The 16169-nt window shown below is 36.6% G+C and overlaps 1 protein-coding gene across 1 annotated transcript; it reads left to right on the plus strand.

The window, feature by feature from the left end:
* Window positions 1-559: 559 nt before the first annotated feature.
* On the plus strand, window positions 560-14999 carry LOC123514229 (small ubiquitin-related modifier-like). Its single transcript, XM_045271942.1, has 4 exons — window positions 560-659; window positions 796-852; window positions 9630-9779; window positions 14353-14999. Exons 1-4 carry the CDS (start codon window positions 645-647, stop codon window positions 14410-14412), a joined length of 282 nt encoding a protein of 93 aa, XP_045127877.1. The 5' UTR covers window positions 560-644; the 3' UTR covers window positions 14413-14999.
* The last annotated feature ends 1170 nt before the right edge of the window (window positions 15000-16169 follow it).

Below are 16169 nucleotides of genomic sequence, written 5' to 3' on the forward strand. Positions count from 1 at the left end.
TATTTATCTATATTTATTTTTTATCTTTATTTATTTATTTCAATTAATTAATTTATATATATATATATATATATATATATATATATATATATATATATATATATATATATATATATATATATATATATATATATATATATATATATATATATATATATTTTTTTTTTTTACGATAGTGTAGAAGTTTCGGTTTGTTCTCTGCTTTGCCGCGTCTCAAACCCCAGCTCATCTAAAAGAAAGTCGCAATACACATGTTATTTAAAAGAAGAAAAAAAAGGAATAACACTAGGATTACTCCAGGAAGACAACTGATGAAGAGAGGAAAACATTCTTCTCCGTTTTCTATTTCATTGACTCCTAAGAAATTACAGAAAATGGATTTATGTAAAGCGGAATAAAGTATACGAAAGTGTGTCTCATCATAAACATAATGCCTGCTAACATTCACAAATTAATCTGCATGCTAAATTCAATTCCAAACTGAGCCATTATTGAAGGACAGAGAACACCAGTGTTGTGTATTGGCGGCGGCTGGTTCAAATTTGGCGGCAAAAGCTGGCGCCATATTTGCGGACGGTGTCCCGGATGTCCTAGTTGCTTCTCGTTGTTTGGGTGGCCCACGCGACTCCACACACATCTAAACAATGTCCGATAACGCTGTAAGTACATCCTCACCATTCCCACACCTGCTCTCCACGCCTTGCATAAACACTGACACAGCATGCTAGCTAATGAGAAGCGCAGCGATTCCTAAATATTAGCAGGAAAATTAATGACTTATAACTCCTCCCGCAGGACGCCAAACCTGAGGGGGAAGGAAACGAGTACATCAAGCTTAAAGTGGTGGGCCAGGTGAGTTAAACCTTACTGCTCATCTCAAGTGTAGTGGCATGGGTCACAGGGGCAAGACGCGGCGCCCTCATCTCAGGGGGCAGCGGAGGTGGCGCCCCGCCGCAGGCCAGGGAGAGCGAGGCGCCGGGGCACGTGTTGGGAGGCCAGCCCAGGGTGATGCCCGCGCAAAGCCTATTGTTTCTCCATGTCCGTGTGTTGTGGCTCCTGATATCTTGCTATCAATGGAATTGGTTTACCATTTACTGACCTGCATGTTATTTAATACTTCTTTATTTATTTTGTTTATTGTGTGATTGTGACCAAGTTAGATATTTTTTCCCCTGGGGATCCTTTGTTTCAGGCGTGTAAAAAGCCGGCAACACATTTCCCTGCAGGTGTCTTGGAGCCTTGGTATTCGCTTGTATATTAGGTCAGGTTGAGTACTACCATCCTAAGATATTGGTTTTGGCTGACATTAACTGCAGTAGGCCTATGTTTAGAACATCTTTGTTATGGTGTCATTTTAAGCATTGACATCTATACTTAGGTTTGGTGAAAGCAAACTGTAGTTACTTTTATCTTGCCCTAAGGTAGGAGTATTTCTTGTGGTTTTATTAAGACTTGCTCAGGGAACTGGGGGGAGCAGTGGTTCAAGTGGCAGTGTTAAACTACTGTGCAGGATGGCTTATGTTGGGATATCAGCTTGCATTTAGGATTTTTCTCAGGTGCTTGTTTGCTGCCACAGTTTGCCAACCATTAGTAACACAAGGCAGTACAACTCAGTGCTGCCTCAAGTATTGATAAATGGACATGATTATATCAGAAAAGATATCTGTTGATATCATTATTAAGTCTAGATCTAACATGTCATGACAACCATTATCAGGGATAAGCTGAGGGAGTGGTTTATTGGTCCGTCCAGGTTAACTTACTAGGCGAGATATACTGTACATCATTTAATTGAGTGGATAAATTTTAGGAAGAGGTCATGGTTTTATTGGCAAATATGCTTTTAAGGTTATGTTACTGATTCTGATAGAAAAGGCCTGTGGTTCTCAACCTCGGGGTTCACAAGATTTCCAGGGCTGCTTAGATGGCTATCTGATAATATTCTTAGCAGTATACCATTGCATATTGAGTTAGTGTCAGTCATAAAATTAATATTCTGTTCAATGTCAGATTACTGGGGGTTCAGGTAGATAGTCTTAAAACTCAGGGGGTTCTTAACAAGAAAAAGATCTGAGAACCTTTGGAATAGATCCACCTGACATTTTACCAGTAAATATTTGTATAATGAAACATAATATTGAAAATAATGCATAGATTTAACATAGATTAATTTGTTTTAATCAGTTAAGTCATTTTGAAATTTTCTACCATCACTTGTAGAAGCAATTTAGAATGATTCGTTCATAATTGATTGTTTAAAAAATGCAAAAGTCTGAATATTTAAGACACAGCAGTCTACAAATTCAGAACTTTTTCCTAGACATCATTCTCTGGGTAATTTACTTATGGTGCTTCCACTGATGACAGTGGTCAGAGATCACAATCCGTGTTGTTCAAGTTGTAACCTTGTCCTAACTTAAATCTGTGTAATTTTTTATATTACCTGCCTTCATAGCAATGGAAATATTTATCAAAAAAATAACTTAGGGATCTATTTTACCAGGAGTGAAAACATGCTAATCTATTTTACTGCTGCCTCATGGCCTAGAACAGTGTGTGTGTGTGTTTTGTCTTCATATTCTGGATGATATGGTTATGTGATGCAGCCACATGATCTGTTACTGCTTTTGTATGTGTGCGTTGTCTTGATGTGCATGCAGTTTGATGCAGCACAGCCACAGTATGATATGGAGGTTGCAGTGGTGCCATATTATTGTGCAACATCAGGCTTTCTCTCCCCATCTCACGTGCAACCCAGTGTGACTAGCTTCGTGCCAAGCAAGTAATTTATCCAAATAAATCATCTGCATGTTTATTTATGTGAAGCACACAAGGAAATATGCATACAGTAGAGTATTATATATATATATATATATATATATATATATATTATATATATTAGAGATGTACCGATACCAAAATTTTGGCCGATTCCGATACCGATACCACCTAATTGGGCAGATACCGATACCACCGATACTGATACTACTACTTATAGTGATTATTGCACTGGACACCAGGATGAGTTGGTGGACGGCGAGCATTATCAGATGGGAGGCTTTGTTTTGGGGGATGCTGTAAGTCCTTCTGAGAACGTTTGTGAAATAGGAGCAATTCTAGAAGCTTTTTGAAGCCATTTGCATAGGTAAATTACTCAGTAATTGGAATGAATATCTTCTCAGTCTTCTGATTCTTGTCAGTTATTTTAAATTCTTACTTCTTACTTCTTTAGCGACCATTTGGTCTTGTGCATTTTCATTATTTATTTTATTGATGATATTTTGGTGATCAAAAATATTTCTAAAATTATTAAAATTGTAAAACAAACAAAATATTAGCAAAAGAAATTCATTTTGTTGTGTATGTTTCTCTTTAATTAAATCTGACATCTTTTGATATTAATTCATTAGACATTAGTAGACCAATTCAGAAACATGAGCTTTCACCTAATCTTTTCAATTAGATAGAAAAAAAGTTAAGTTTATTCTAAATTTCTAGTGTATTGCTATGATCTTAAATAATTAATATGCAACAAATTATACACAATGCAAATGATTACAAAACAGAATCATTACTTTCTTGGTTATGGAATTTTTACATCCTTAGGTTAACACAAGTAACTCAAAAATTAAACTTGCATTAAAATTAATATACATATATAATTCGAGCTTCCACCTATTCCAGTATGATATCTTGGAAAAGGCTAGCACTAGCACTGTTAATTATAAATCAAATATGAATATGCTGTTGTTTACAATAATGCAAAATGCCTAACTATATATATATATATATATATATATATATATATATATATATATATATATATATATATATATATATATATATTCTCAATATCTGATATTGACATATATATATATATATATATATATATATATATATATATATATATATATATATATATATATATATATATATATATCCAAATCATTTTGTTGGATTCTCAATATCTGAAGTTTGACATTCTTAGATTATAGTTGAAAAACATAAGCTTTTTACCTGTGTGAACTTTGTGTGGGTGGAGGAGCAGCGTCTGACTGAGAGACAGTGAGAATGCATGGTGACTCATGACCAACCGTGTGACAGGATGCTGGAGTTCAGCCTATACGCGTTTCATACACGTCCAATTTAGAGGTTGTGGCTTATTAACACAGAAAACAGTATTCTATGACATACTGGAATCACCATGGAAAGTTAATACGCCGTATTATATTAATTTGGTATCATCAATATCTTATACCTATCGAGTATATCACTAAGTAGTAAATTCCTTTTAGGTATCGGAATTATCGGCATAAAATAAGCTGATACCGATACCTAAAAAATGGGCCGATACCGCCGATTCCAATACCGATACATCGGTACATCTCTAATATATATATATATATATATATATATATATATATATATATATATATATATATATATATATATTATTATTTGCAAATATGCTGCATATAATTACTGTGTTTTATTTTTTAATATTTGTCACATTTGTTATAATTGAACACACTTAGGCAGTGTCACACTACCACTTTTCCATCAGCTTTTTCAGTCTGCTTTCTGAAGACTGTCAACTTTTGTCGATGCTCGTCATCACGCACAAGCTCGCATCTGCCTTTGTCGCGTTTGTCAACTGTAAGCAAACATGGCTGTCCCTTCACCCCCAGCAAGCCGTTGCTATTTTTGGCCTTTAATGCTCACTGTGAGAAATTCTTCAGACAGCTTTGTCCACTCATAAACACCAGAGATGCTCATCTTGGCCAATTGTTACTTGGAAGTTTTGCCTTGGAATGTTGCAGTCCCAGAAAAATGTAAACAAACAACTGAACTGCTTTTTTCACTGCTAGGCTAGAATATATATAATATATATACACATACATACATACATACAAATAAATATATTTACATCTACTTATCAAGATTCTATTAACTTGAGATTATAGCATCATTCCAATTAACAAGAAAATACATTTTATTATAAAAGTGTTGATTAGAAACCATAGATTGATGCTAAAGGAAATCAGTGCATTTTGTCAGACTAAACGGCGGAAAGAGTTGACAGAACAGTAAAAACTCGACGGAAATTATCAAAGATGATGGATAAAGGGCTAGTGTGTCACCACCTTTACACAACTGTAACCCCTCTTTTTTTTTCAATGGACTAAGCAAAGAAGAATTGAGAACACTTAGAATTTCATAAATTGATTACTAACTCATCATGGCATCACCAAAGGTAGATCTTGTCTTAATTTTTTTTAGTTTTTATAGGACAGTTTACGAAGCAGCAGATAATTATGATAACTATGACATCACATACCTTGAGCTCAGTAAAGCATTTAATACAGTACAACATGAAAGACATCTTCAGAGCAAATGTGATAGATGGTAGGGTGTACAACTGGATTAGATTGTGGCTCAGTAACAAGGAACAAAACAATAAAACAGTAAGAAATCAAACTGGGGGAAAGTCATTAGCTGGGTTCTTCAGAGATCAGTGTAAGGTCCACTTCTTTTCTTAATTGACTTGCATGATTTAAACACTGAGATCAGCTGTAACATTAGCAGATTCGCAGATGACGCTTAAGATACAGCCACAGATATGTTCAGGGCGAGACATCAAGATATTACTGAGAGAACTAGACATGTTGCATGACTAGGCAAAAAATGGCAAATGGACTTAAATCCAAGTAAGTGTAGCATTCTTCACGTAGGTCTACACAATACCAATAATGGATATGTTGTAAATGGCACAGTATTAGCCAAACTTAACTCAGAAAGGGATTTAAAGGTGTTGATTAGTTAGGATCTATATAGAAAGCAGTGCATCATCACTAGAAATAAAGCAAGCAGAATATTAGGTTTCATTTCCAGGACAGTCACCAACAGAAAAATGAAGGTAATTTTAGCACTATTTAGCCTTAGGCCCCATTTAGATAATACAGTTTGGTTTTGGTCTCCATACTACAGGATGGATATAAATAGGTTAGAATCCATAGACAAAATGGTAAAGATGATACATGGGATTAGGAACTTAGCCTGTTAAGATAGATTAAAATGCCCCCAACTATACTCACTAGAAAGATGCATGTTGAGAAGAAACCTAATTGAGGTACATGAAATTGGTCAAGGAATTCAAAACAGGGATGTAAGGTACTCATAGTTAATGGTCCAGGTAGAATGTAAATGAATTGTTATTAGTTAGAAAAATTCAGATTCAAGAAAGAGATAGGGAAGAACTGGTTCACCAGTAAGGTGGTAGACTAATGGAATAGGCTCAGCATTCATGTGGTAAGTGCTAAATCTATAGATTCTTTCAAGAAGAGGCTAGATAGATTTATGAACAGTAACAATAGATGGTATAGTATTAGTTGTTTTTAGGTTCACAGGGGCTACCTTGAGTAGGTCAACTGGCCTTTTATAGTCTCCTAATGTTCTTGTGATCCCCAGTCTTGATCTTTGCTATTTTTGTAATCTGTTGCCTCTTATTGTGTGGCTCTCAAGGGCTGGAATTATTTGTTATGATACAATATCACATGAAATAAAAAAAAAAAATTCATTTCATTACTTCACAGATCTATCCAACACATGCACATACAGGAAACATGAATCTTGAAAACATCATTATGTGTATTGTGGTAGATAAGACAAGGCAAAGGGAGGGAAAAAAAAAAGAGAAAAATAAATCTATAAACATTTGTGACAACACTTCCAAAAACAAGTAACATGCTGACATCAGCCTATGGTTTCATGCAGTTTGATGGCTAAGATCAAAGTTCATTTTTATTAATAGTCAGCAGCACACATGATTCATTTATTCTTTCTCTGTATTGGTCTCTTTAAGAAGTTAAACTTGGAGGGTCTAGCAGATTTGGGGCGGTGTTGATTTTTATTCTTTATGCATTAGTGTCTAGAGACTGGTTCCTGTGGACCATCATCCTGTTGACATGAGTGACAAGCTATGGCTGGTGCTGCTCCTGTGAATGGAGTTCTAAGGCATGTAGCTTGTTTGTTGTGTTTTGTAGATGGCATTTGTACATAGTGATTGGTGAATAACTTATTCATTTCAGTACATGGAGCTTATACTGAATGGTTGCACCACTTCTGATTACTTGACAGAATTACATGCAATGTAGAAAATTTAATGGTTTTAGTGAAAACAATGTATCATTAATATCAAGAGTTCACTAAGCAGGACCCTTTGATGTAACCAGTTGCATTAAGCTTTATTATTAGATAAAAGAAGGTGAAAATTGGAGAAATTGTTTTGACATGTTTTGTGTGCTCTATTCCCTCTCACCATCCACAGAAGTGTTTATAAGACTGGCCTGAAAGACACTGTTAGTGCTGAGAGAAGAATTATGTTTGGAGATCATTTTTTAGTAAATTACTGGCCATTTGTTGTCCAAGTATAGGAAATATTTTATTATATGTAATCTTTACCATATAATTTTGAAAAGAAAAAGGAAGCAGAACATTTTGTTGAATATTTAATTTGGATTTCTTATACAGTACTATTAAATACCATGGTGATGGCTTATTTCAAACCACAATTGGGGTTTAGTGTCCTGTAGGCTTATAAGAATACTCAGATGGGTAGTGTTGTCTGGAAACCTCTGAGGGATAATGCATCTGTCTCTCTATTGTGTTCCTGTTTGACTTGAAGCCCCTAGATTGTCTGAGCACCTGAGAAATATTTGGCATCCTACTGAGTGTGAGCCTGGATGTTGCTAGCTATGTTTAATGAGGTGACTTAAGAAAACTACTGATTTTGGTGTTTGAACATTTAATTGTCTGGTCATCAGTCCACAGTCTTATTAAGGGTCTCTCCATTTCCTCTATTATTGGCTCCCTATTCCTCATTAGCATAGGGTGACCAGATTTCTGAGACAAATTCCAGGGACATTTTCAGTTCAGGGAGGTAAAAACACGTTTTTGCACTGGAAAAACTAAAATTGGGACACTATCCATACCATTTCTAAACCAGCAATCAAAAGTTTCTCTTGCCTTATTTACCCAAGTTGCAAAGAAAAAAAAAAAATCTCTTCCTGATGAAATATGACCTGAAATGACCTGCCTGTATGAAAGGAAATTCTTTTAGAATGTTATCATTAACGTGGCATTTCCTTTTTTTGGAGAGAGACATTGTGGAGTCTTGTCCCTCTTTGAGTCTTTGCTCACTGTCCCAGGTCTGCCCTAACACCTACCACAGTATTGGTAATGATTAACTAAAATGGCTCAACCATATGCAAATCCGCAACCATACAACGCTGAAACTCAGCAACCCAAAAACAGGAACTATCTTCAGTGGTATAACAATCACTGGGCACTGCCAATGAGTCATAAAACGAACTATAGTCTGTTCATCCAAAGAATCCAGGCTGAAACTGCTAGTTCGGTTGGCAGCCCTGCCCACCCCCGCCGCCACTAAACCTTCTCGACACTTAAATTTTCTTCAAGTACATTTATTTTTCTTCAAGCTATAAACTTGTATATCTATAGAGTTAAGTGAAGAAAAATAAATGTACTTAAAGAAAATTTAAGTGTCGGGAAGGTTTAGTGGCGGCGGGGGTGGGCAGGGCTGCCAACCGAACTAGCAGTTTTGGCCTGGATTCTTTGGATGAATGGACTTTAGTCAAGAGAGAGGAGTGTGTGTACTTTCTCATCTGTGTCTAGCAGTCAACTGAGCCTTGAGGGTCCACCAGCGCGGCGCAAAACCGCGCACCCCATTCTTTCCTCTCTTCTACCCCGGGCGACGCATGCGCAGGCACTCTCAAACAATATGCCCGCGAGCACTCAAAACCTACCCCTAGGTTCTGATCTTTCAGTTACAGAAAACCAGGGACAGCAGTAGCCGGGGACAGTTCACTGAAATCGTGGGCTGTCCCCGTAAACCAGGGACGTCTGGTCACCCTACATTAGCACCTTTGCCATTAATGTAGAGGCTGTCTCACCTGCTTTCTTCACACTTGCTGTTTGTTTGGTGATGATGGAAATAGTGGATTGAGGCAACTGCTGGGTTCTGGTGAAGTTAACTCCCTAGCTCCCTCATGGCACTTAACAATTTCAAGCTTTTTCTCTTAAAGATCAGCTTTTCCTTGGTATTTTATCCTTCAGTTCATCAGCACTAGGTGTTGCAGGCTGCTTGGAAAGTATCATGCTTATATCATTTGTAATACTCTATAATAAATTAATTTTAGCAAAACAAACACTGATCTTGATCTTGATAATACCTGTGGCTCAGAATTGCTCCAGTGCCAGGCCTGTGGATCAGCAACTGAAAAAAAGAAATATCCTGTTCACTAATTATCCTTACATCTAGTGGGAATGAGTTTCAATTGGTGGTGGCTATGGTGTGGATGACAATGCAATCGCGGTGCCTTTTCTTTTTACATTTGAATGGTTAAAGTTCAGATACACAAGCCTGGAAAACTGAAAATTCATAACAATTGGAAAATCTATATATTGAATAATGAGGCATTGAATAGTGAAGGAAACTTGTATATTATGCTTATTTAAAGGAAACTCTGGTCTCTTAGTGCCATGTTGAATTGTTTCACAACCAGACACTGGCTGAAAGGTTTGCAAATAACTCTATTATTCTTTCACAGGATTCCAATGAGATTCACTTCAGGGTGAAAATGACGACACAAATGGGCAAACTAAAGAAGTCTTATAGTGAACGCGTGGGAGTTCCAGTCGCATCTCTTCGTTTCCTCTTTGATGGAAGACGTATTAACGATGAGGAAACGCCTAAAGCAGTAAGTTTCTCTCTCTCTCTCTCTCTCTCTCTCTCTCTCTCTCTCTCTCTCTCTCTCTCTCTCTCTCTCTCTCTCTCTCTCTCTCTCTCTCTCACACACACACACACACACACACACACACACACACACACACACACACACACACACAAAGGCCTGGTAGCTCAGTGGTTAGAGCGCTGGCTTCACAAGCCAGATGACCGGAGTTCGATTCCCCGGCCAGGTGGAGATATTTGGGTGTGTCTCCTTTCACGTGTAGCCCCTGTTCACCTAGCAGTGAGTAGGTACGGGATGTAAATCGAGGAGTTGTGACCTTGTTGTCCCGGTGTGTGGTGTGTGCCTGGTCTCAGGCCTGTCCGAAGATCGGAAATAATGAGCTCTGAGCTCGTTCCATAGGGTAACTAATGGCTGTTCGAGTTTTGAAAAATTTGACTATTGATACGTATAAATTAGGTAATTCGTTCTAATCTTAGCAAAACCTCAAGTTTATAAAAATTTCAATGTATTTTTTTACAATTTTGATTTGTACATACCGTAAGTGAAAGCTGGCGATAGATAACTTAGAAGAGGAGGGGAGCAGGAGGGAGGTCACCGGAGGATGAGTCATCATCCATGAAAACGTCTTTGTAAAGTTTCTCCTACTCGTAGTGTGATTCTTGTGAATTCACTAATGGAGGGCTGTGGCTCACTAATGCTTGCACTCGCACCAGATTCCTTATTTTCACCACTAATAAGCCTCTTCTAAATGAAAAACTACTGACAGAACACAGAAGAATGTTATTTTTCACAAGACTGGCAGAATGCACACCAGCATCGGTATACCAGTATTACGGTATCAGAATGGTAGAGTGGCAGCTGCAAGAAGGGAGATGACAGAGCTATGTATAAAACCAAATGTGTGGCCGGTTGATTACCAAATATTTTCATCACTAATAAGCCTTTGGTGTTAATGTAAGTTCATAAATGAAAAACTACAGATAGAATGACCATGGCAGCTCAAGTCACAATTGGCGGAGGGGTAAGGGGGATGCCATGGAGCCTTTGTTTATAACCACGGGTGTGGACGTTTGGCTATAAAGTATCTTTTCGAGTATTGAATTGAACATTTGTATTTTAGTATTGAATAGTTTGAGTATTTACGTATTTGAGAATTGAGTTCACCGTGTATATATGTGTGTGTATATTTGGTTGGTATTTAAAGCATGTTTTTTATTTATTTTTTATTTTTTTTTATTTATTTATTTTTTTTGGGGCGGAGGGTGGATAAATTCATATCACAAGAATGAATTAATTATATTTCCATTAATTTCTATGGGAAAAATTGATTTGATATACTTTTTTTTTTTTTTTTTTTTTTTTATACAACAATCATCATGGAACGAATTAAAATTGTATGTCGGAGTACCACTGTGTATATATATATATATATATATATATATATATATATATATATATATATATATATATATATATATATATATACAGGCAACCCCCGCTTAATGAAGGTTCACACAATGCAATTTCGCTACAATAAAGGTTTCCTTTTACTACCATCCGCTCATTTAACGAACACCAAACTCGCTTTAACAAAGTTTTATCAGGTAATTTTTCCAAGTTTGAAAGCATCGTCGTATCACGGGCGCCGACAGGCTTTTGAATAGATCAGCGCTTCTCGTGGACACCACGCACCACTCACTCGCCCTGTTCAAAACAATAACAGCATCAGCAGCAACTCGTCTTCCCTCTCTCAACTTACCACCAAAACGCTCTGCAATGTCACCTAGCATTGCTAAGAAGACCAGGAAGTCTCTTACTTTCAAAGTGAAGCTGGATATTTTTCACAGACACGAGAGAGCCCAGAAATCTAATAGCATTTCTCGCCACCATCTAAACTCCATCTACTGTCTCTACTATTTTCAAGTCAGCAGACTCTATTAAGAAGGCTGGTGAGACAGTATCTTCCTTGCAAGCTAAAAGAACCACCTGAACTCGTGACGCTGCAATGGATAAAATGGAAAGCCTTGTGAAAATGTGGTACATAAGTTTTGTATGTGATACAATGATGCGCCCTTTGTTTACATTCCACAGGTTGCCGGTTAGTGTCTTTCCCCTTTTGCTCTCCCTCCCTGCAACCAGCCCTGCAATGTTGCCTAGAGTTGCTAAGAAGACCAGGAAGTCTCACTCTCAAAGTGAAGGTGGATATTATTCACAGACACGAGAGAAGCGAGAAAACTAATAGCATTGCTTGCTACCATGGCTTGACTCCATCTACTGTCTCTACTATTTTCAAGTCAGCAGACTCTATTAAGAAGGCTGGTGAGATCGTATCTTCCTTGCAAGCTAAAAGAACCACCCGAACTCGTGACTCTGCAATGGATAAAATGGAAAGCCTTGTGGAAATGTGGTACATGAGTTTTGTATGCAGTACAATGATGCGTCCTTTATTTACATTCCACAGGTTGCCGGCTAGCGTTTTTCCCGCTCCACACTCCCTCCCTTCATTAATTTAAGATCATCAACATTATAAAGTTACTTACATACATTAGTATACATTATAATGACTTAGTCTTAAATTAGACTGCTTAAATGTTTTTCATAATTTTTACTTTCATTAAACCTTTTACTGTACTATGATGCACTCTCGCTTTGTTTACTCTCAATGGAAGTTCAAGTCAGGGGTCAAACTTCTTTTAATTGGTTCGCTTAACAAAAATTCACGCAATGAACGTTTTTTTTTTTTTTTTAGGAATGTAACCCGTTCATTAAGCAGGGGTTGCCTGTATATAAAGTGGAGACTCAATACTCGAACGTCTAAATACTCAAACTTTTCAATATTCAAATGCAAAAGTTCTATTTAATACAGAAACTCCCCGACTTACGAACATAATGAGGACCGAGAGGCTGTTCGTAACTCCATTTGTTCGTATATACAAAGTCGGGTCTCCATTGCCTTTTTTGTTTCACTATTTTTTCTTTGTTCTTAATAATTGTGCCTACAGTTGACCGATTCATATTAAATTTTCGTGCCACATCAGACATTTTCTCACCTTTCTCAAGCTGTTTTATGATGTCCATTTTCACCTCTAAAGTTATAGCCTGGCGTTTCTTGGCACTTCCACTGGCTTCACCGTTTATTTTTCGCTTCACACCTGACATTTTTTATGGAATGATGCACAGGTAAAGCAAATTATGGCACAAAACTTGGCGGTACACGAGGTCACAGTGAACAGATGCTTTCGTGTTTATGGCGGGAGGGCAGGTGAGTGATGCGCACAGCTGAGTGAGCGCGGCAGCGCCACGGCGTGGCAGACTCGTGAACTATATTCGCGCCCAGGAAATTTGAAGTTTGCTAGCATCTTTCAAACAATTTTTTGGACTTGTGTGTTTCAAAAGTTTGTTCGTATGTATGGAATGTTCGTAAGTAGAGGAGTTTCTGTACTCAAAAAAAGTACATGATAGTCGAACGTCCACACAGGTAGTTGTAAATAAAAGCTCCCTGGCGTCTCCCTTCCCCCTCCGCCATTTGTGACTTGTGCTGCTGCAGTCATCAGAATAACATTCTCGTGCATTCTATATGTAGTTTTTTATTTTCAAACTTATATACCACCAAAGGCTTATTAATGGTGAAAATATTTGGTAATGAAACGGGTGCACATTTGGTCATATACAAAGCTCTGTCATCTCCCTTCTCACAGCTGCCGCTGTATCGTTCTGATACCGTATGACTGGTAATACTGGTATACCGAACGCCAGTGTGCATCCCTAGTCCTGCGGCAGTCTTGAGGAAAACGACATTCTTCTGCGTTCTCTTTGGTAGTTTTCCATTTAGAAACATACTATGGCACCAAACAGGCTTATTAGTGATAAAAAATAAGGAATCTGGTGAGTGTGTAAGTGTTAGTGAGACACAGCACTCTACTAGTGGATTCACAGGAATCAACCGGAGAAACTTTACAAAGACGTTTTCATGGATGGTAACTCATCCTCCAGTGACCTTCCTTCTCCTCCCCACCCTTCTCCCCTCCTCTTTTACATTATCCATCGCCAGCCTTCACTTACGGTATGTAAAAATAAAAATTGTAAAAAAAGATAATTAAAATAAAAAGATAAATATATTTGAAATTTTTACAAACTTAGTATTGCTAAGATTAGAACAAATTACCTGATTTATAGGTATCAATTGTCATATATATATATATATATATATTATACAGCCATTTGGATATTAATATAAGTATATAGTATGGAGTCTATATATATATATATATATATATATATATATATATATATATATATATATATATATATATATATATATATATATATATATATATATATATATATATACACTCATTCACAATTATGACAAACTGCACTTTGTACATTGTGCAGTACTGTGTTTGTGAAACCATAGTACATTTTCTTAATCTTCATTGTAAGAATCTTAGCAAAGTTACTTGATCTTGTGCACATGATTTAACTTGTGTACAAGGAATTGCATTGAGTTAGGTATGGTGGGATTTATAGACAGATATGTATGTGGCTCATGTCTTAATCAGTGTTTTTTGTTTTGCAGCTCGAAATGGAAAATGATGATGTCATTGAAGTCTACCAGGAACAAACGGGCGGACATTGATGTAAAACATTCCTGCGAGAGTAGGACTAAGGCATTCTTAGGTTAAGGAGGCTATGTTATTTTTATATATTTTTTTTCCCCATTTTTATTTGACTTCAACACAAGTACTTTAATTGATTGGAAATAAGAAGTGCACAGCTCCATCAGTGTGCTTTTGTGAATATGGGTACCATTTTGTATACCTTAAACAGTTAGAATAATTCCTGGTCAGCAATGACAGGAGGAATGAAACCCGAATTTAGTCTAAATATTCCTCATAGGTGTCATTGTCTGAATTGAGAGTGCAGACACAGAAGTATGTATTTAATGTGTATACTTTTTTCCTAGAAGTGACTTGCATTAAATTAAAATAATTGATTCAGTATTTAATAAATAACCAAAGCATAACTGTCTTTTTAATTAAGAGTTGCTTCAGTACAGGAAGCAATATTTACATTACTTCATTCGTTTTGAATTTAGAATACTATATCCTATTATCACTGGCATTCGAAAAGCTGTTGTGTGTATGTTTTTTGTGTATTTAGATGCATATGTGAATGAAAGAAAGAGTTTTGTGTAATACTTATTCAAATACATTCTGATTCTGCCCCAGTTGAGTTTGTACCAAATTGTACTAGTAGTGAGGTGGGAGGAAGGCTTCTTTATAGTTATTATAATGGCTTCATAGTGTAAAGAAAATGCTGTACTGATGTGAATGTAACCACAAGGAGATTCTAAAGCAGCAGTAATCAAGTAAAGGATATGTAATGTTTATCTGATTTTTGAAATGCAAATTATCAGTTATTCATTGTTATAATATTGACTAACTGATATTTGCATTGCAAATATTGATCGTTGAACATTTCATATAGCATTACTGAAAGCAAAGTCAATTTTTTCAAAATTATGCAGTCAAATAATTTGATTAAGAGATATTAATACAGTATTTAATAAAAAAAAAATAAAAATAAATAAAAAACGAGAAAGCAAGATCTCTTACTTTGTTCAAATCAAACAGACTGTAAGAGATGAGGGACTAGGTCCTTTCACATGCACTGTTACGGTCATAGACAACTAGGTTTTGAAGTTCCATATAATGTTGTAGGAATTATGTGTTTGGAGTTGGCAAGAAAATATTCTTTGATGGAGAATCATGGTAAGTAATCAGTGATGTTTTGTGCTACCTAAGTGTCAAGTTTATGTATTAGAGTAGTTTTACATCAATTATAAACGTTAAAGTGAAGTAGTTGTAAAAGTTACTTCTCCCCATACCCTCACCACTAGGTTTCATATCATTCATTATGATAGTGTTGTGTCATTGGACAAGAGATTTTAAGCTCAGAAACAAGAATAATTAAACTGCAGGATGATTAATTTTCCTTTTTGTAGGGAAGTGGGGAGAACTGGCCAATGGTAACAGAAGCCATTAATCAAAAAGCCCCATGTAGATGCCAGTCCCGAAGAGGGCCGAGAGTTACCCAAAAGAAAGAGTTAAGGGGCCTTGAAACGTCTCCTAGACGAGTTCCTCATGGGAAGCAGCAGACAGGGAGTTTACCAGTGAAAAGGATAAAATCCGATAAATGAATGAGAGTACTCGTTAACTCTTGCGTTAGAGGTTGGCAGAATAGGGATGGGAGAAAGTCGTGCAGCGAGGCCGCCAGAGGAGGGAGGCATGAAAATGGCGGTGAAAGATGTAAGAGATGCAACATTACCATCAAGTATATGATTTAAAGTATGAAATAGTTTTACAAAATAATAGAACCATTTACTCCCATTTG

The sequence above is a fragment of the Portunus trituberculatus genome, chromosome 37 (genome assembly GCF_017591435.1).
Source record: "Portunus trituberculatus isolate SZX2019 chromosome 37, ASM1759143v1, whole genome shotgun sequence".
Taxonomy (NCBI): domain Eukaryota; kingdom Metazoa; phylum Arthropoda; class Malacostraca; order Decapoda; family Portunidae; genus Portunus; species Portunus trituberculatus.